This window comes from Bufo bufo, chromosome 8 (genome assembly GCF_905171765.1).
Source record: "Bufo bufo chromosome 8, aBufBuf1.1, whole genome shotgun sequence".
Taxonomy (NCBI): Eukaryota; Metazoa; Chordata; class Amphibia; order Anura; family Bufonidae; genus Bufo; species Bufo bufo.
Window position 1 is genome coordinate 135,545,227 of NC_053396.1, and position 22,174 is coordinate 135,567,400.

Here is a 22,174-nt window from a genome sequence, read left to right on the forward strand (position 1 = left end):
CCCATGGTCCAGATACGGCAGCTGTGATCTAAAAGGGGCATTTGATTTAGGAGTGCATTTACAGATAGCAGAAGAGCTGTTCTTTCTCTTCTTTTACTGCCAATGTTTTTTTGGTCCTCTGCCCATATCTGTCATTGGCTCATCTGCTCATGAAAATACCAAGGCAACGTATAAAGATTTCTCTCCAGCTGTGGATACCTGTATTGGTATTACGGATAGTGGTAGCAGAGAAATGGACATCAGAGGTTGGCCTCCAATTGTTGTTCCTGGCAAGTAAAAAATCTTTATATTTACTAGATTTTTTTGTGCTGTATTTGTTCCATATAATTATTGGCTAACCTACATTGTATTTAGGGGGCAAGAAACAGCTGCTATGTGCATGCTTACAATTTGCTAATGTATGTTGGATATATAATATACATTTTAATATATAATGTATATATAATAATGCATATCTTGTATTTGCATGTATTTCCTGTGTTATTTACATACAAACCAGTGCGCTTTTCTACAATTATTAGGGAACGTTCTTACATGCCTTTGATGTTGTTTTGACACCCATATGCCAGGAGTGAGCTGTAAAGGCTGTAAAGGGAGGGGAAGTATATAGGAAATCTTTTATTTTTATTTTTTAACTTACTGTAGATGTCTATGACACAAACATGCTGGAAAATTAGGGAAGAAAGCCACTCCCAGAGCACATCAAATTCAAAAATATGCTATTGACCCAAAAATTGACTCCTCAAGTGTCAAAAAGCACTATAAAAACACATTTGTGCTGCATTTAATTATTACTATAGACCAGAGCGTACATAGAAGTCATGGGGCCTCATAGCAAAACTCAGTAATGCCCTTCATATTGTGCCCAATAATAATGCCCCACAGTATTCACAATATTAATAATGCCCCCATAAGGCCCCTAACAGAAATAAAGCTCTCTATAGTGCCTCCAGCAATAATAAGGCACCCCTTTAGAGCCCCCTGTAGTAATAAGGCTGATCTATAAGACACCCCTATAGAACTCACAGTAGTCCTAAAGCCCCCTATAGTGATATATATATATATATATATATATATATATATAAAATCCCAAATACTGCAGCAGCACAGTCAGACGTTGTGCACTGGGTGCAATTCCTCACAGAGGCCGGCCCCTCCTCCAAGATATATACTTTACAAATGACGAGGCAGCACTTCCAGCTTTAAGGTGACAGGGTGAAGACCCCAAAAAACTTTAATCCCGGCAACGTTTCGGCCTGCTCAATGAGGCCTTTATCAAGCTACATAACAGTGTATACAACCAGGTATATATACCCACAATCCAATACAAAACAATTACAATCAGTGATTACACATGTCATCAATCAGGTCACATGATCTCTAACTCCATCGTCACGTGACATTTGTGCATAGTAAACATTTGCAAAAGAGTCATACAAAGATATAAAAATTACAAATAGTGATCATCCATGATTACAATAGATATGTGCATTTCAATCAATATATGTACGTACATCTAGTTTAAAAAGAGTTTATGTCTCCTGCATACATAACCCCAAGATGTACATAAAGTGCTTATGTGCTCCGTGCATAAAGAGTTAAAATCTTTTATTTGTGATGCAGCTGCATCATATCTAAACTTAAAAACAACCTGTTGAAGCTCACCATTCATGGACCCATAGAACAAGCCGGCGTTGGCGTCCCTCAGTCTGCAGCGCGCATGCTCCGGGTCAGACGTCACTGGTCCCGCCCCCGACGTCGCCGCGCTCCTACGTGCCAACTCCATGGACCGCAGCGTCATCCAATGGAGCGCATCGCAGGACCAACAGCAAAGAGGGGAGGAGGGCCAGGTCATGTGACACAGCAAAATGTCACGCTACATCGGAGGACGTGTCCATGCTCCGGGTCAGACGTCACTGGTCCCGCCCCCCACGTTGCCGCGCCCCTACGTGCCAACTCCATGGACCGCAACGTCATCCAATGGAGCGCATCGCAGGAACAACAGCAAAGGGGGGAGGAGGGCCAGGTCATGTGACATGGCCAAGCATCACTCAACATCCGAGGGCGTGTTCATGCTCCGGGTCAGACGTCACTGGTCCCGCCCCCAACGTCGCCGCGCCCCTACGTGCCAACTCCATGGACCACAGCGTCATCCAATGGAGCGCATCGCAGGGACAACAGCATAGGAGGGAGGAGGGCCAGGTCATGTGACACGGCGAAAACACCTCGCTGCATCAGAGGGCGTATTCAGTGTCCAAGGAGATATGAAATATTTCAATGTGGACAATCGCGGAGGTGCCTGTAGTAACAGTGCGCAACCTTGCATGCTACAATAAATCTACAACCTCAATGTATAGAGGGCGGACGGGGTGGAAAAAATGAACTCGGCCCCTAGCCAGAGGCGATCTCATCTCCTCCACCGGGTCCCCAACTGTCAAAATCATTCTATATGTGCAATTACAATGGGACAAACCCTTCCCATATATCTGCACCGCGAACTCTGACATCAGTATATATCCACTCGCTATCCGGCTTGTGGCCAGTGAACATCGTATATCAACTCATGTAGTTCGCTAATTGTAAAATAATTTATCGAGGTCAATAGGCACATTGCGCATCAAGTCGCCCACTTGGACACATATCCGCCACCGTCCATCTAATCTCCTCACTGTGGTCACTTCATTCACCAGCGTGTTCAAGGGTCCATAGGCGGCTCCATGTAATGAAACAGATAAAGGGTCATTGGGCTCATCTACAGATTTATCTGAAATAGATGAAAAAATGTATCAACTTATAAACAATGTGCTAGATTCAAGAAAGAATATACACTGTTACATATCCCCCACACCAAACAAAATGGAAGAGGACCCCCACGTCTAGCAAGCTAACTGCACATCTACTATCCACATAATTCCCATCTGCATTCTGCATTGAGGCCATCAGGCTTCAATGTATGTAACCTGTGTATCCACATAATCTCACATTGTTTGAGAAGCTTTTCCCTGTTACCTCCCCTTTTCAGTGGTGGGATATGATCTATCACCCTGAATTTGAGGTCCTTCTCCCTGTGTCCAGCTTCAATAAAGTGCTTGGGCACAGGAAGATCTTTCCTCTTTTGGCGAATAGAATATCTGTGATAGTTCATCCTGGTCTTGACATCACATATAGTCTCCCCTACATACAAAAGATTGCAGGGGCAAGACAAGAGATAGACCACATATGAGCTATAGAAAAAGGTTACAGCCAGCTCACCTTTCGATCCTATGCGATGGTGCACGGGGCGGACTCAAGCCAGTCCAGCGGTAAGTAGATAAAATGAAAAAATGCTCCGGCACCCAAGGACGTTCTGTGCAAAAAATCCCGGTCTTTATTTATTCTTCACCAAAATACAGGTACAGACAGCAACAGTGACACGAGGACCCCACTGCTCCCCACGATCTACGCGTTTCGAACGGTGTCGTTCTTACTCATGATCTAAGGTGTCTGGCGTGCACCTCGCTGAAATAAGGCCCACCTTCGGGACATCCGCCCATAAGGAGGAGTCTCAAACCAGGGTGAGTCAAAAATCAGCTCGGTGGACGCAAGACACCTGTGCAAACAGGTTCACCCGTGACATAAAAACATTTCCATACCTGAAGTGCTACAACATAATTATATAATATAATACAACAGATAAAAAGTAGCGAAATGTAATTGCTCTACTCCCAAAACAAAAACCAAACTGTATAATACCAGAAAGCATGTATGCATAGGATTTGCAATTTGACAGTCCAGCAAGATATAAGTACATTAAAGTTGATCACCGGGAACGAACAAGTGGTATATATCACTTGTTCGTTCCCGGTGATCAACTTTAATGTACTTATATCTTGCTGGACTGTCAAATTGCAAATCCTATGCATACATGCTTTCTGGTATTATACAGTTTGGTTTTTGTTTTGGGAGTAGAGCAATTACATTTCGCTACTTTTTATCTGTTGTATTATATTATATAATTATGTTGTAGCACTTCAGGTATGGAAATGTTTTTATGTCACGGGTGAACCTGTTTGCACAGGTGTCTTGCGTCCACCGAGCTGATTTTTGACTCACCCTGGTTTGAGACTCCTCCTTATGGGCGGATGTCCCGAAGGTGGGCCTTATTTCAGCGAGGTGCACGCCAGACACCTTAGATCATGAGTAAGAACGACACCGTTCGAAACGCGTAGATCGTGGGGAGCAGTGGGGTCCTCGTGTCACTGTTGCTGTCTGTACCTGTATTTTGGTGAAGAATAAATAAAGACCGGGATTTTTTGCACAGAACGTCCTTGGGTGCCGGAGCATTTTTTCATTTTATTCACATATGAGCTATCACAGGTTAGAAAGTGCCGTATGTCAAACTGCGTATTTAATACTGGGTGTGTGAATTTCTCCCCTTTTTAGCATATAGCTGCAGTTAACACAGCTCAAACACGGATAACATCCGTATTTTTTGCGACCTATATACGTCTGGACTTTAGCCTTATCACCAGCCACCTCTGCTCTGACTAACTTGTCCCTCAGGCTATCTGCTCTCCTATATGACATTAGGGGGGGTACAGTGAATTCTTTCACTTTACCAAAGTTGCTGCTTAGTATGGGCCAGTGTTTTTTAACGGCACCTGCTATTTTGTAACTGCCTTCAGTAAATGTCGAAATGAATGGCACCCTATCCTGCTTATTTACTTCCTTCGGACTCTCTGTTTCCAATTCATCCAATTGTCTACGAACCAGTCTTCTGGGGTACCCTCTATTGATGAACTTATCTGCCATCTCAGACAGTCTCTTAGTTCGTACCTGTGGGTCTTTTACTATACGTTGCACACGGAGGAACTGACTCCGTGGCAATGTCTTAACCATGGACCGCGGATGACAACTCTCAAACCTCAATAGTTTGTTACAGTCCGTCGGCTTGGTAAACAAATCGGTTACAAGTACAGTGTCCTGCATCATAACCATGGTGTCCAGAAATTGGACCTGCTCGGTGGAGTACGTGAGAGTGAACTGGATCTCAGGATCCATTTCATTTAGAAATCCATGAAAACTGGCCAACTCATTCTCAGTGCCGTCCCAGATGACAAAAACATCGTCTATGTATCTCCACCACCCCCGCACATGGCTGAAGTGGTGGGACACATAGACGTGTTCAGCCTCCAGGCCCGACATGAAAATGTTGGCGTAAGTCGGCGCCATATTTGAACCCATTGCGGTTCCCCGCTGTTGAAGGTAGTAGCCATCTTGGAACGCAAAGTAATTATATCTCAGTACTACACCGAGCAGGTCCAAAATGAACTCCCTGCATTCTTCAGTGTATTCTGTCTCAATCAAACATTTCTTGACTGCCTCTACACCCCTGTCGTGATTGATAGAGGTGTAGCGGCTCACCACATCAAATGAAACTAGCAGTGTGTTTGCCGTTACCCCCACGTTAGCGATTCTATCCAGGAAGTCACCTGTGTCACGTATGTAAGATCTAGTCCCAACCGCAAACTTCCGTAGAATCTTATCTAGAAAGATCGCCAGATTGGAGAATACGGACTCCCTCCCGGAGACAATGGGTCTCCCCGGGTTTTTTTTTTACACACTTATGAATCTTAGGTAACACGTATATCAATGGTGTCTTAGGCTGAGTTATTATTAGGTACTTATACAGAGCTTCATCAATCAGACCCCCCATTTTGGCTCTATCCAATACTCTAGTGATTACCTTCATCACTTCAAATTTAGGGTCATGGTTATGTAGCTTGATAAAGGCCTCATTGAGCAGGCCGAAACGTTGGCGGGATTAAAGTTTTTTGGGGTCTTCACCCTGTCACCTTAAAGCTGGAAGCGCAGCCTCGTCATTTGTAAAGTATATATATATATATATATGTATTGATATAGTGCCCTATATTCTGCAGAGCTTTAAAAATTCATGTATACAGGTCCTTCTCAAAAAATTAGCATATTGTGATAAAGTTCATTATTTTCTGTAATGTACTGATAAACATTAGACTTTCATATATTTTAGATTCATTACACACAACTGAAGTAGTTCAAGCCTTTTCTTGTTTTAATATTGATGATTTTGGCATACAGCTCATGAAAACCCAAAATTCCTATCTCAAAAAATTAGCATATTTCATCCGACCAATAAAAGAAAAGTGTTTTCAATACAAAAAAAGTCAACCTTCAAATAATTAAGTTCAGTTATGCACTTAATACTTGGTCGGGAATCCTTTTGCAGAAATGACTGCTTCAATGCGGCGTGGCATGGAGGCAATCAGCCTGTGGCACTGCTGAGGTGTTATGGAGGCCCAGGATGCTTCGATAGCGGCCTTAAGCTCATCCAGAGTGTTGGGTCTTGCGTCTCTCAACTTTCTCTTCCCAATATCCCACAGATTCTCTATGGGGTTCAGGTCAGGAGAGTTGGCAGGCCAATTGAGCACAGTAATACCATGGTCAGTAAACCATTTACCAGTGGTTTTGGCACTGTGAGCAGGTGCCAGGTCGTGCTGAAAAATGAAATCTTCATCTCCATAAAGCTTTTCAGCAGATGGAAGCATGAAGTGCTTCAAAATCTCCTGATAGCTAGCTGCATTGACCCTGCCCTTGATAAAACACAGTGGACCAACACCAGCAGCTGACATGGCACCCCAGACCATCACTGACTGTGGGTACTTGACACTGGACTTCAGGCATTTTGGCATTTCCCTCTCCCCAGTCTTCCTCCAGACTCTGGCACCTTGATTTCCGAATGACATGCAAAATTTGCTTTCATCCGAAAAAAGTACTTTGGACCACTGAGCAACAGTCCAGTGCTGCTTCTCTGTAGCCCAGGTCAGGCGCTTCTGCCGCTGTTTCTGGTTCTAAAGTGGCTTGACCTGGGGAATGCGGCACCTGTAGCCCATTTCCTGCACACGCCTGTACACGGTGGCTTCCGCAGGTCCCCCAAGGTCTGGAATCGGTCCTTCTCCACAATCTTCCTCAGGGTCCGGTCACCTCTTCTCGTTGTGCAGCGTTTTCTGCCACACTTTTTCCTTCCCACAGACTTCCCACTGAGGTACCTTGATACAGCACTCTGGGAACAGCCTATTCGTTCAGAAATTTCTTTCTGTGTCTTACCCTCTTGCTTGAGGGTGTCAATGATGGCCTTCTGGACAGCAGTCAGGTCGGCAGTCGTACCCATGATTGCGGTTTTGAGTAATGAACCAGGCTGGGAGTTTTTAAAAGCCTCAGGAATCTTTTGCAGGTGTTTAGAGTTAATTAGTTGATTCAGATGATTAGGTTAATAGCTCGTTTAGAGAACCTTTTCATGATATGCTAATTTTTTGAGATAGGAATTTTGGGTTTTCATGAGCTGTATGCCAAAATCATCAATATTAAAACAAGAAAAGGCTTGAACTACTTCAGTTGTGTGTAATGGATCTAAAATATATGAAAGTCTAATGTTTATCAGTACATGACAGAAAATATGCAAATTTTTTGAGAAGGACCTGTATATATAACACATAAAGAAATAATTTGTATAAAGTGTACAAGCCATTAAATTTTTGCCAACGTAATATGAATACTGGATACAATACAGTGTAAAAAATGAAGTAAATTGGAATATAGAACAATTATAGGATCAAGCCAAATGGGATATCTGGGTGGTATTTTTTACATGGTCAAACTCACCTCACCGATCCCCCATGTTTCATTTTAAAGAGTCTTCTTAGCAAAGCTGTCTTCAGTGTTTTACTAAGGGCTGAGAATGCCTGTGTATAACAAGTTAGGTAGGCAGGGTGATATGCAGTGATAGGGCAAATATACATAATCAGCAAAAGGAGTAGTGACTAGAGGCAGGCTGGAAGCCTCTGTATGTTACACACAGGCATCTTCAGTAGTGATGTCGCAAACATAAAATTTTCCGTTCGCGAACGCCAAATGCGAATTTCTGCAAATGTTCGCGAACGGGCGAACCGCCATAGACTTCAATAGGCAGGCGAATTTTAAAACCCACAGGGACTCTTTCTAGCCACAGTAGTGATGGAAAAGTTGTTTCAAGGGGACTAACACCTGGACTGTGGCATGCCGGAGGGGGATCCATGGCAAAACTCCCATGGAAAATTATGTAGTTGACGCAGAGTTGGATTTTAATCCATAAAGGGCATAAATCACCTAACAATACAATTTTTTTTTTGAACAACGTGGTTTAAAACATCCAGTGTGTGTATACGATCAGGTATGATGTTGTATCGATCAGGTAGTGTAAGGGTTACGCCCGCTTCACAGACATTGACAGACCAAACTCCCCTTTTAATGCACCGCAAACAACCGCAAACAGTCCATTTGCCCAACCGCAAACTCCCCATTTGTTCAAGGTTGGATACCAAGCTAGCCATGTCACGTTGATGTCATTGAAGGTTTCTTCCTCCACCCAGCCACGTACAACACCAAGGGTCCCCGAAAGGGGAATTGAATTGATTTTTCGAACGGGGAGATGGTTAAAAAGACGCTGGCTCCCTCCCCTTTGTTTGAATCCACAGTCACTGCGTGTGTGCCGTGCAATTTACTGCCCCACCCGATATGAGTGGTATTTTCTGTAGTTCTCTCTTCTCATCAGTTTAATCCCTGTTACGTCCCCAATCTGGGGTCAATTTATTAAATAGATTTTTCGAACGGGGAGATGGTTAAAAATAAATGCTGGCTCCCTCCCCTTTGTTTGAATCCACGCCACGGTCACTACGTCTGCGCCGTGCAATTTACTGCCCCACCCGATATGAGTGGTATTTTCTGAAGTTCTCTCTTCTCATCAGTTTAATCCCTGTTACGTCCCCAATCTGGGGTCAATTTATTAAATAGATTTTTCGAACGGGGAGATGGTTAAAAAAAATGCTGGCTCCCTCCCCTTTGTTTGAATCCACGTCACGGTCACTACGTCTGCGCCGTGCAATTTACTGCCCCACCCGATATGAGTGGTATTTTCTGAAGTTCTCTCTTCTCATCAGTTTAATCCCTGTTACGTCCCCAATCTGGGGTCAATTTATTAAATAGATTTTTCGAACGGGGAGATGGTTAAAAAAAAATGCTGGCTCCCTCCCCTTTGTTTGAATCCACGCCACGGTCACTACGTCTGCGCCGTGCAATTTACTGCCCCACTCGATATGAGTGGTATTTTCTGTAGTTCTCTCTTCTCATCAGTTTAATCCCTGTTACGTCCCCAATCTGGGGTCAATTTATTAAATAGATTTTTCGAACGGGGAGATGGTTAAAAATAAATGCTGGCTCCCTCCCCTTTGTTTGAATCCACGCCACGGTCACTACGTCTGCGCCGTGCAATTTACTGCCCCACCCGATATGAGTGGTATTTTCTGAAGTTCTCTCTTCTCATCAGTTTAATCCCTGTTACGTCCCCAATCTGGGGTCAATTTATTAAATAGATTTTTCGAACGGGGAGATGGTTAAAAAAAATGCTGGCTCCCTCCCCTTTGTTTGAATCCACGTCACGGTCACTACGTCTGCGCCGTGCAATTTACTGCCCCACCCGATATGAGTGGTATTTTCTGAAGTTCTCTCTTCTCATCAGTTTAATCCCTGTTACGTCCCCAATCTGGGGTCAATTTATTAAATAGATTTTTCGAACGGGGAGATGGTTAAAAAAAAATGCTGGCTCCCTCCCCTTTGTTTGAATCCACGCCACGGTCACTACGTCTGCGCCGTGCAATTTACTGCCCCACTCGATATGAGTGGTATTTTCTGTAGTTCTCTCTTCTCATCAGTTTAATCCCTGTTACGTCCCCAATCTGGGGTCAATTTATTAAATAGATTTTTCGAACGGGGAGATGGTTAAAAAAAATGCTGGCTCCCTCCCCTTTGTTTGAATCCACGCCACGGTCACTGCATCTGCGCCGTGCAATTTACTGCCCCACCTGATATGAGTGGTATTTTCTGTAGTTCTCTCTTCTCATCAGTTTAATCCCTGTTACGTCCCCAATCTGGGGTCAATTTATTAAATAGATTTTTCAAACGGTGAGATGGTTAAAAAAAATGCTGGCTCCCTCCCCTTTGTTTGAATCCACGCCACGGTCACTGCATCTGCGCCGTGCAATTTACTGCCCCACCCGATATGAGTGGTATTTTCTGTAGTTCTCTCTTCTCATCAGTTTAATCCCTGTTATGTCCCCAATCTGGGGTCAATTTATTAAATAGATTTTTCGAACGGGGAGATGGTTAAAAAAATGGTGGCTCCCTCCTCTTTGTTCGAATCCACGCCACGGTCACTGCGTCTGCGCCGTGCAATTTACTGTCACACCCGATATGAGTGCTATTTTCTGTAGTACTATTCTCATCAGTTTAATCCCTGTTACGTCCCATATCAGGGTGGGATTGCCTTTTGTGAAAAAATTTTTAGGCCGGGTACCTTCGACTGCCTTCACAGTGACAGACCAAACTCTGATACACCAAAATGAATTGATTTTAGGAACCGGGAGATGGAAAAATCAGCTTGGTCGGTCCTGCTGTGACACCCTATATGAGTGGTGTCTTAACTAGTACTATTCCTATCAGTTTAATCCCTGTTACGTCCCCTATCCGGGGACGTGTGTCGAATTGATTAACCATTGTCGAATTAACGAACCATTACGACATCCTGGAATAATTTAGTTCTGAGCTTTGTACTTGCTTTGTATTGGAATTGATGGGGATTTTTTAAATTGTCTGCATTATTTCTAATAAACTATTAAGAGACTTTATTATGATTTTTTTATTTTATGTATTAAAAACCCACCCATAACACTTAAAAAAAATATATAAAAATTTTTATGTTTTTTCTATGAAAAATTATCCAGCCGATCGCTTTTTGTCTGATCATAATGAAGCAACGGCCTTATCATCTGGGGTGTGGCATCATGGCCAACACACTCATAGAGGTGATAATCGCTTCATTGTGATATGCAAGCCCCTTCACCACAACAAGGTAACGATCACGAAGGGGAATTGACACTTGTATGTGCCTTTTTTTTTTGTTTTTGTTTTTGCAGCCACAGTGCAGCACCAGAGGCCAGAAAAATTAGGCATGTACACATGCCTGAAAAATAATGTTATTGTTGCAGCCGCTGTTGTAGCAGCGGCCGGAAAAATTGATGTTTTCAAGGCAGAAAGGTGACTAAAACATTGCGGCTTGAACCCTAGTTGGAGGCGGAGAATTCACGAAAGTCATCCGGTATGCAGACATTAAATACAGCAGCGTGGGGACCATTTTGAGGCCAAGGCATGTCAAAGTCAAACGTATCCCCCACTGTCTGTCCCTTCGGGATCCATGCCTCATTCATCTTTTTTGACCGAGGCGACTTCTTTTGTCAGTGACAATGCCTCCTGCTGCACTGAAGGTCCTTTCTGACAGGACACTTGAAGCGGGGCAGGCCAGAAGTTCTATCGCAAACTGGGATAGCTCAGGCCACAGGTCAAGCCTGCACACCCAGTAGTCAAGGGGTTCATCACTCCTCAGAGTGTCGATATCTGCAGTTAAGGCGAGGTAGTCTGCTACCTGTCGGTCGAGTCGTTCTCTAAGGCTGGATCCCGAAGGGCTGTGGCGATGTGTAGGACTGAAAAAGCTCTGCATGTCCTCCATCAACAACACATCTGTAAAGCGTCCTGTCCTTGCCGCCGTGGTCGTGGTAGGAGGAGGATTACTTTCACCTCTTCCCCTGTTAGATTCCCATTGTGCTGTGACATCCCCCTTATAAGCTGTGTAAAGCATATTTTTAGTTTTGTTTTGAACTGCTGCATCCTTTCTGACTTTCGGTAAGTTGGTAACATTTCCGCCACTTTCTGCTTATACCGGGAGTCTAGTAGCGTGGCCACCCAGTACAGGTCGTTCTCCTTCATCCTTTTTATACGAGGGTCCCTCAACAGACATGACAGCATGAAAGACCCCATTTGCACAAGGTTGGATGCCGAGCTACTCATTTCCCGTACCTCGTCCTCACTGATGTCATTGACGGTCTGTTCTTCACCCCAGCCACGTACAACACCACGGGTCCCAGATAGGTGACAACAACAAGCACCCTGGGATGCCTGCTGTGGTTGGTTTTCCTCCTCCTCAAAGCCACATTCCTCCTCTGACTCCTCTTCCTCACACTTCTCTTCCAGCGTTGCGGCAGGTCCAGCAAGCAATGATGACAAGGCTGTTTCTGGTGGTGATGGTGACCACAACTCTTCCTCTTCACGCTCATCTACAGCCTGATCCAGCACTCTTCGCAGGGCATGCTTCAGGAAGAAAACAAATGGGATGAGGTCGCTGATGGTGCCTACGGTGCGACTGACTAGGTTTGTCACCTGCTCAAAAGGACGCATGAGCCTACAGGCATTGCGCATGAGCGTCCAGTAACGTGGCAAAAAAATTCCCAGCTCCGCAGAAGCTGTCCTAGCACCCCGGTCATACAAATACTCGTTGACGGCTTTTTCCTTTTGGAGCAGGCGGTCGAACATTAGGAGTGTTGAATTCCAACATGTCGGGCTGTCGCAAATCAAGCGCCTCACTGGCATGTTGTTTCGGCGCTGAATGTCTGAAAAGTGCGCCATGGCCGTGTAGGAACGCCTGAAATGGCCACACACCTTCCTGGCCTGCTTGAGGACGTCCTGTAAGCCTGGGTACTTAGACACAAAGCACGGCATGCACGGCACATGTGACAACTTGCCCAAATTCAATGCCGCCAACAAATTGCTTCCATTGTCACACACCACTTTGCCGATCTCCAGTTGGTGCGGGGTCAGCCACTGATCCACCTGTACGTTCAGGGCGGACAGGAGTGCTGGTCTGGTGTGGTTCTCTGATTTCAGGCAAGTCAGCCCCAAGAAAGCGCGACACTGTCGTATCCGGGATGTGGAATAGCCCCTGGGGAGCTGGGGGGATTCAGTTGATGTGCAGCCAGACTCCGCAGCAGAAGAGGACTCAGCCGAGGAGGTTATGGAAGAGGATGGAGTAGGAGGAGTAGAGGAGGTGGCAGTAGGCCTGCCTGCAAGTCGTGGCGGTGTCACCAACTCCGTTGCAGAGACACGCATTCCATGCTTGTCAGCCGTCAGCAGGTTGACCCAATGCGCAGTGTAGGTGATATACCTGCCCTGACCGTGCTTTGAAGACCAGGTATCAGTGGTCAGATGGACCCTTGCCCCAACACTGTATGCCAGAGATGCCATGACTTCCTTTTCAATCACTGAGTAGAGGTTTGGGATTGCCTTTTTTGAAAAAAAAATTCGTCCGGGTACCTTCCACTGTGGTGTCCCAATAGCGACAAATTTTTTGAAGGCCTCAGACTCCACCAGCTGGTATGGTAAAAGCTGGCGGGCTAAGAGTTCTGTCAAGCCAGCTGTCAGACGCCGGGCAAGGGGGTGACTCTGGGACATTGGCTTCCTACGCTCAAACATTTCCTTTACAGACACCTGACTGTGGGCAAATGAGATGGAACTGCTAAAGGTGAGAGGCGGAGTGGCGGGTGGTTGAGAGGGGGCAAGGAGGACAGCAGTGGTTGACGTGGCTGAAGATGCTGGACCAGGAGGAGGATGGTGGCTTTGAGGTTGTGTGCTGCTTCTACTCGTCATCATGTGTTGATCCCATAGGCGTTTGTGATGTGCGATCATGTGCCTTCGCAAAGCAGTTGTACCTAGGTGGGTGTTGGATTTCCCACGACTCAGTTTCTTTTGGCACAGGTTGCAAATGGCATCGCTGTTGTCAGAGGCAGACACACAAAAAAAATGCCACACTGCTGAGCTTTGCAATGACGACATTCTGGTGGTGGCAGCAGCATGTGTTGATTGGCGTGCTGTCTGGCTGACCCCGGGTGCCGATACATGCTGTCTGACTGTGCCACTAGCTCCTTGCGACGACCTCCCCCTGCTTCCAACTCGTCTCCTCCTTCTCTCTGTCTCCCCTTCTGAACTTTTCTTCTTCTCTTCGAGCAGGCACCCACGTGGCATCCATGGACACATCGTCATCATCAACCACTTCACTTGTATCTGACACCTCAGCAAAGGAAGCAGCAGCGGGTACAACATCATCATCATCATCACACTGTACGTCCATGTGTGTAATGCTGCCTGACTGAGACATATCCCTGTTATCTCCATCCTCTGGCAATAATGGTTGCGCATCACTAATTTCATCCAAATGATGTGTAAATAACTGCTCTGAGGGATCAAGTGAAGCGGCTGTGGTGGCTGTGGTGGTAGTGGTGGTGGTGGCGGCGGGCGGGAGAGTGGTAACTTGAGAGCAGGTGACCAAAGCTGAGCTGGAGGAGGATGGTGCGTCAAGGTTCTTAGCGGAAGCTGTTGAAGATTGGGTGTCCTGTGTAAGCCAGTCAACTATTTTCTCCGAATTTTTTGGGTTCAGGGTACGTGGCCTCTGAACACTGGGCATTATTCCGGGGCCAGTGGAAATCACAGCACCACGAACACGACGGCCCCTGCGGCGTGGCCTGCCTCTGCCTGTCATTTTTTATTAGATAAGTGTTACTATGCGTGCAAGGTACTGTGCCACCCTATATAAGTGGTGGGCAGTAGGCACAGTACAGTCTGTGTGGGCCTGACACACACAGGCTTGCAACTGTGATTATATCACAGAAAAATATTAAATAGAATTTTTATTTATCTGCAAGGTATTTGTGAGTAAATGACACCCTGTAACGGTATAAGTGGAGGTCTAGCCACTAGCCAGCGGACACAATACAGTCTGTGGGCCTGACACACACGGGCTTGCAAATGGGATTAGATCACAGAAAAAAATTAAATAGAATTTTTATTTATCTGCGAGGTATTTGTGAGTGAATGACACCCTGTAACGGTATAAGTGGAGGTCTAGCCACTAGCCAGTGGCCACAATACAGTCTGTGTGGGCCTGACACACACGGGCTTGCAAATGGGATTAGATCACAGAAAAATATTAAATATAATTTTTTTTATCTGCAAGGTATTTTCTGTCACACCCTGTATGAATGGTGTGCACACAGTACTGTCTGTGACTGAGCCTGCAGCCTCTGACACACGGGCAGGCAACTGCAATATATGTATATATAAAATAAAATAAAAAAAGCAGACTGATGTACCAGCCCTGAAAAGGGCTTTTTGGGGTGCTGTCAGGACGCTGTCCTTACAGCAGATGAGTCTTTGGACACAGAACACTGCCCTAGCTAACGCTTTCCCTATTGAATCAGCAGCAGCACTGTCCCTCCTCTCACTGAGAATGCAGATTCCGAATGAATCTAAAATGGATGCTGTCCAGGAGGTGGGAGGGTCTGGGAGGGAGGGTCTGCTGCTGATTGGCTGGAATGTGTCTGCTGACTGTGAGGTACAGGGTCAAAGTTTACTCAATGATGATGTATAGGGGGCGGACCGAACATTGCATATGCTCGCCCGCCGCGGCGAACGCGAACACGCTATGTTCGCCGGGAACTATTCGCCGGCGAACTATTCGGGCCATCTCTAATCTTCAGCACTCAGTAGAACTGAAGACTGGAGATTAGCTATTCTTAGCAACTCTATGTTAGATATTTTCTAAGAAAACTTTTTACACTGTTTTCAAAAAGAAGAAACATCTTTCACTATTAAAGTACATAGAAAAAATATTTTACATCCCTACACTATATTAAATATAAACTGAAACAAAAGTTACACTTTAACTCATGCCGGTCTCTTCTTGGTCTTTTTTGACCCACAGGAAATGTGCTTTGCAGGCATACATACTTTCTCTGCAGCCCTGAATAATGTCCATTTTAATGTGCCTATTTGTACTACATTATCCTCATCATCCTCATTTTTGGAAAATGCTTATTGAAAAGTATGTTTATGATTTCAGATCCAGGGAAATATTCACCCTCATGCAATTATCATACTTCCCAATACAAACGGCATGGAGCTCCTGCTGAGTTATGAAGATGAAGGCATTTATATTGATACATATGGACACTTCACAAAGGAAACAGTTTTACAGTGGGGTGAAATGCCAGCCTCTGTTGGTGAGTATAAGCTTATGAATAAGTATTCAGTTAAAGACCATGTCCTATTCTTGTCCTTTTTAGGCTACATGCACACGACCGTATGTGTTTTGCGGTCCGCAATTTGCGAATCCGCCCAAAATAACAGATGACATCCGTATGCCATCTGTTGGTTTTTTTTTTTTACGGATCCATTGTAGCAATGCCTAAAATGGACAATAATAGGACATGTTCTATTTTTTTTGCGGGGCCACAGAACGGACATACTGATGCGGACAGCACACATTAAAATGAATGGGTCCACATCCTATCTGCAAAAAAAATGAAACTGACACAGAAACTAACAACGTTCATGTGCATGTAGCCTTAGGCATTGTTACAATGGATCCGCCCAAAAAAACAGATGGCATAGGGATGTCATCCATTTTTTTGCGGATCCGCAATTTGCTGACCGCAAAACACATACGGTCGTGTGCATGTAGCCTAACTCTGTATTTCCATAACTATGACAATAATTCACCTGTATTTAACTATTAGATTGCAGCAAATAAAGAAGTTCAGGGCAGCACACCTTGTAAAACAACCTGTAGCAGCGGGTGCCGGCGGTATTGCACTTTACCAAAGTGATGTTCAATAGAAAAAAATACACCGCAGCACTTCCAGTAGGTGAAAATAGTGGGATCCTTTTATTCACCAATGCAACGTTTCAATCCACTTGCTGGGACCATTTTCAAGCCTTGAAAATGGTCCCAGCAAGTGGATTGAAACGTTGCATGGGTGAATAAAAGGATCCCACTATTTTCACCTACTGGAAGTGCTGAGGTGTAACTATTAGATTGTATAGAGTCACTAAGTTTTCAAAAAACTTTTGATATGTCATAGAAACATATCATAAGTTTAGATTGGCGGGGTTGTGAGTGCTGAGACCCCCACAATTCCTATAACGAGGGAAGAGAAGCATGCTCATAGCGTGGTCTCTCTTATTACTGCACAAGACAGGCTCCATAGAAGTCCATAAGCCCGTATCAATTCAGTCTTCAGCAGCTAGGAGAGAGATTGCATGTTTCCCGTCCGTCATTCTAGGGATTGATGGGGGTCTCAGCACTCAGACGCCCACCAATCTAAACTTTTGATATGTCTCTATGACATATCAAAAATTAGTGACCTTTCAAAAGAGTTCTCCGGTTTCATAATGATTATTTATCTGCTCAGAGTACCCCAAACACTGCATATTTTTTTTCCATATTCCCATTTTTCATATGTGCACTTTCCTACCCCTTTTCTCATACACCTTCCCACTTCTTCTGTATGCGTTTTTATCTAGACCCATCATAAGAACAATAGATTTGTCATATTTTTATTCCAATTCTACACCTACTATTATCATGAGGATTTACTTGCAGGTCTTCCCCTCACAGGATCAGTAATGGATTACCCATTTACTTAGGAGGTTTAATCCTTTTTGTTGATTGCTACAGAAGGTTATTTTATAGAAGTATTTTAAAGGAATATTTTATATTTTATTTTCAATAGCATAGTACTGCTGAAATTAAAAAGACAAACAGTCAAAAATTCTAAAAAAAATTCTATGAATATTAAGTTATCAGGAGACCAGAGGTAAGGGCTACAGAAGATGCCATCAGAGCAACTCTCAGACAGAAGTGTTTTACGAAGATTTGGCTTGCGGCTACTCCTAAGGACATTATCTAACTGGGCCCCAGATGTTCACTCTTTAATTCCTATACAGGGATCTGTACTTTGCTGCAGGGGAACCACTGGGCTGCTACCTCTTGGAGTAATCTCTGTTCCATTACTTCATCTGGGAAGGAACCAGTAGTCTCATTCCCTGCGACTGTTCTTCAGGGATAAGGTTCCGATGTATGAGTATTTCCACCTTCAGGGTCTACTCATACTGGCAAGAGTCAATGAGTGGTCTAGGGATACCTATGAGGTCACCATCCCTCTTCCTTAGCTTTGAGGCCTAGTCTCTGGTCTATTTCCTTCTGTGTGTCATCTGGTTTTCCCCTAACTTATACATGTGATATTATCAACCGCCTAAAACCGACATTTTGTTTGTGTCAGTGCAGAGATGGATACTGTTTATGCACTGGTCGATCGTATGCAGGGGCTGTCTTTGGAGGTGGCTGACCTCCGCAAGGCCGTCCTGCAGTTTCAGAGACCACAGGCAGTGGCTTCCAGCAGTGGGAACCAGGCCTGCCCGAAACCTAAGGTCGTTCTCCCGGATTTTCCGGGGGAAGTGACAACTTTGTTCGGTTCATGTAAACTATATTTTAGACTACGTCCTAACTCTTCTAGGGACGAGAGTCAAAGAGTGGCGATTATTATTACACTACTGAAAGGTGACGCTCAGTCTTGGGCTTTTTCTTTGCCGACCGGATCACAATCTCTCCGGTTGGTAGATACATTTTTCAGAGCTCTGGGACTTATCTACGATGACCCAGATTGTGTCTCCCTGGCCGAGACTAAGTTGCGTGGTTTACGGCAGGGAGAGCGTTCTGCTGGGTCCTATTTGCACTGAATTTAGGAGATGGGCAATTGATACTGAGTGGAATGACCCAGCCCTCCATAGTCAATTCTGTCAAGGGTTATCCGAGAACCTAAAGGATGCATTGGCATTTCACGAATATCCAGAGTCATTAGAGGCAGCCATGTCTCTGGCTATACGTATTGATAGACGCCTGAGGGAGAGATCTAAGGTTTCTCTCGCTCAGGACGCACTATCATATGGGGAGGCGGCCTCTTCTGACATTTTGGGTAGGGAGGCACTTGAGCTCATGTCTGGTGATGAGCCAATGCAGTCGGGAGAAGTCACTCCTGGACCTGGTAATAAAGACGTTAGTGTTAAGAAAAGAGGCATTTTCTGTGGTAAAGGGGGACATTTTGTTAACATATGTCCTTATGTTAAACGTCAAGGTGAAAAAGGAAAAAAAGAAACTGTGTTTAGTCCTCTTCTCACTCTTGGTGGTGTGGGTGGGGAATCTGAGAATGTTCTTTTGTCTTTTACCGGTAGTAACCGATTTCTCCTGCCTGCCAAGGTGGCGCTAGACTGTAAAACTGTGGGAATTGAAGTATTTATTGACAGTGGGGCAGTGGCTAACCTAGTGGATGGCCAATTCGTCCGTATGCATAGTTTGACAACAAGCACATTAGACAAAAATATTTTGGTGTTTTCAATTGATTCCGCTCCACTCTCACAAAAGTATTTGTCACAAATAGTGCAGGACATTCACCTAAAGGTGGGAGATTCTCATCAAGAATCCATTTGATGTTTTGTGCTGGAGGGTCTGCCTGCTCCTCTGGTGCTAGGTTTACTGTGGTTATCCAAACATAACCCTACCATTGATTGGCAAGCGAGACAGATTCTTGATTGGAGTGATTTTTGCATAGACAACTGTCTTAGCACGTCGCTTTCTGGTGTAACCACTAAAGTTGTACCTTCGTTTATTTCGGATTTTTCTGATGTATTCTCTAAAAGAGACCAGGAGTTACCTCCACATCGAGAGTATGATTGCCATGTCAACCTTGTTCCCAGAGCTAAATTGCCCAAGTCTCGGTTGTATAATCTTTCCGAATCTGAAAGAGCTGCCATGCGAGAATATATCACCGAGAGTTTGGCCAATGGTCATATTAGACCCTCCAAATCCCCAGTGGCTGCAGGGTTCTTCTTTGTTAAGAAAAAAGGCGGAACTCTTAGGCCATGTTTAGACTTCTCTGAGCTTAATCGCATTACTGTCCGTGATACTTATCCCCTTCCTTTGATCCCGGATTTGTTCAATCAGATTTTTAGTGCCAAGGTGTTCTCGAAGTTGGATTTGAGGGAGGCATATAATCTGATAAGGATCAAGGAGGGGGACGAATGGAAGACAGCCTTTAATACCCCTGAAGGTCATTTTGAAAATATGGTCATGCCTTTTGGGTTAACCACCAGCCAGTGCCACCCGTCTCAGCCATCAGTCAGTGCCACCAGCCACAGTCACCAGTCACAGTGCCAGCAGTCTCAGCCACCAGTCACTGCCAGCAGTCTCAGCACCACCAGTCAGTGCCATAAGTCAGTGCCAGCTGTCCCCTTGCCATTTAATATAGGCTGTTCCTACTAATGTTTATGCACTACTGTTCTAGCGCTCGTTATTGTAACTGTCTAGTTTTTTTATAAAGACCCATTAGAAACATGGATTTAAGCCCAAACTAAGTACGTTGCATTTATAAACAATGCCCCCAAAGGTGTCCATGGTTATTAAGTAGGAGCAGCTGTAGGACTAAACAGATGTCAGATTTCCCAGGCCTACTTTCTTCATTGCCATAATACAAAATGTAGTCAAAATTTTTATTTTGCTACCCTCGAAGATCAGTGGTGCCAGATGTGTCAAGCAGCTGATTATTTGCCTCAATAAAATAATCTTTATGTGCAGTTGAGTCAAAAAATGTGTGTTAGGGCTCATGCATACGACCGTATGTATTTTGCGGTCCGTAAAAAACGTATCCGCAAAAAATACGGATGACATCCGTTTGCATTCCGTATTTTGCTGACCGGAACAGCTGGCCCCTAATAGAACAGTACTATCCTTGTCTGTAATGCGGACAATAATAGGACATGTTCTATTTTTTTGCTGAACCGAAATAAGGACATACGGAAATGGAATGCACATGGAGTAACTTCCATTTTTTTGTGTGTACCCATTGAAGTGAATGGTTCCGCATACGGTCCGCAGAAAAACCAAACGGACACGGAAAGAAAATACGTTTGTGTGCAAGAGCCCTTAATGGGAGAATTGGAGCTGATAGCTGTCAGAAGAATCACAATTATCTGTCTATGAAGAATCACAATTATCTGTCTATGGCCACCTATAGAAATAAATCTGATCAAATCAAATCTAAGGCAGTGATTTGTGCCTATCAGGAATTGCACAATAAATTCCATTATATGGGCTGTTTATATTCAAAAATTTAATTTCTTGTCCTTTAATTTCTCCAAAGAGCTATCAGCATACTCACGCACAACCAGGGTTCAGTTCTAAGTCTGCAGTGATGTCATCTGAAGTCTAACTGTAGGGGACTTTTCAGTTTAATTAGTTTTCACAGGCCATAATATGACCTTCAGAACTTTGTTTAAGAGAGGGCAGCAAATGAATTGTGAAACATGACACATGGAAATAGAAAAGCTGTGACCGTCATTAGGATTTCATTTACACACAAGTGGACCCTTTTAATTAAACATCGCTCATTACTTTAACTGCTGTGTTCTTTAACTGATCATATCAAAGCCATATTTAATTTTCCTCTGAAATCAATCTATTAATTATATATGTATCTAAAACTACTGCAGTGAGCCCAGGGGAAGTGGGTGGAGGATGGGAGTAGTAGTAACTCTGGCAATGGTAGCTGTACACACGGACCACACACCACCCTTCAATGCTTCATAGGGCAGTGACAGGAGGGCATATAACCTTTTTTTCCTCGGGGGAAACCCTGATATTGGGGTTCCTGTCTGGTCATGAATGGGTTGCCCCTGTTAGGTGTTTTGGCAGGGTGCAAGGCAGGATTGTGAATGGACTGGCTGGCAGATGTTTGAGGAGTCAGTAACCAGGCCAGTGGTAGTAAAGTGCAGGATAGGAGTAGTAGTACTCGGCTATCTCCGGCACTCCCATAGAAATGAATGGAGCGACGGCGCACTTTTCCAACCAGCCACTCCATCCATTTAAGGGGGGCTGTACAGGGCATGGGGCCCCCGTTTTTCATGATCAGTGGTGTTCCCAGGACCCCCACCGATCTGATAGTTACCAGGAATACCTCTTTAACTTCATATACAGACAAGTCATGTGCCTGCAGTGAAGGGATAACGTTTGCATCTATCACACACTTTCTATGAGTCGGAATATGACCAGCGAGAAGAACATTTGTCTGCGCAGCCATTTCTCCAATGTAAACACGAAAGTTCAGCGATAAAAGGCGGCAAGAGGCTCTTTATTCAGTCAATATTTGACTTTTCCCTTAGAGATCATGCCTAATGTTAATCAATAGCTTAATCGCTTTCAACCTTCTGGCCGTCGTTTGCAACCATTTTTCCCATATCCGTCTGGAGGGCAGACGTGTTTTACTATCTTGTCAGCTGTAGTAGTATATACACGTGCCATGTTTTATCAGGGTTTACAGTCAGCTGTAATCTCCCATGGATGCTAAGACTCTTT

The 22,174-nt window shown here is 44.5% G+C and overlaps 1 protein-coding gene across 1 annotated transcript in view; it reads left to right on the top strand.

Moving 5' to 3' along the window:
• Positions 1 to 22,174, top strand: part of NRK (Nik related kinase) — a 336,723-nt gene that overhangs the window by 289,834 nt on the left and 24,715 nt on the right. Inside the window, exon 30 of the mRNA XM_040442402.1 lies at positions 15,830 to 15,989. Coding sequence (XP_040298336.1) covers positions 15,830 to 15,989 — 160 coding nt within the window. The remainder of the gene's footprint in view (positions 1 to 15,829; positions 15,990 to 22,174) is intronic.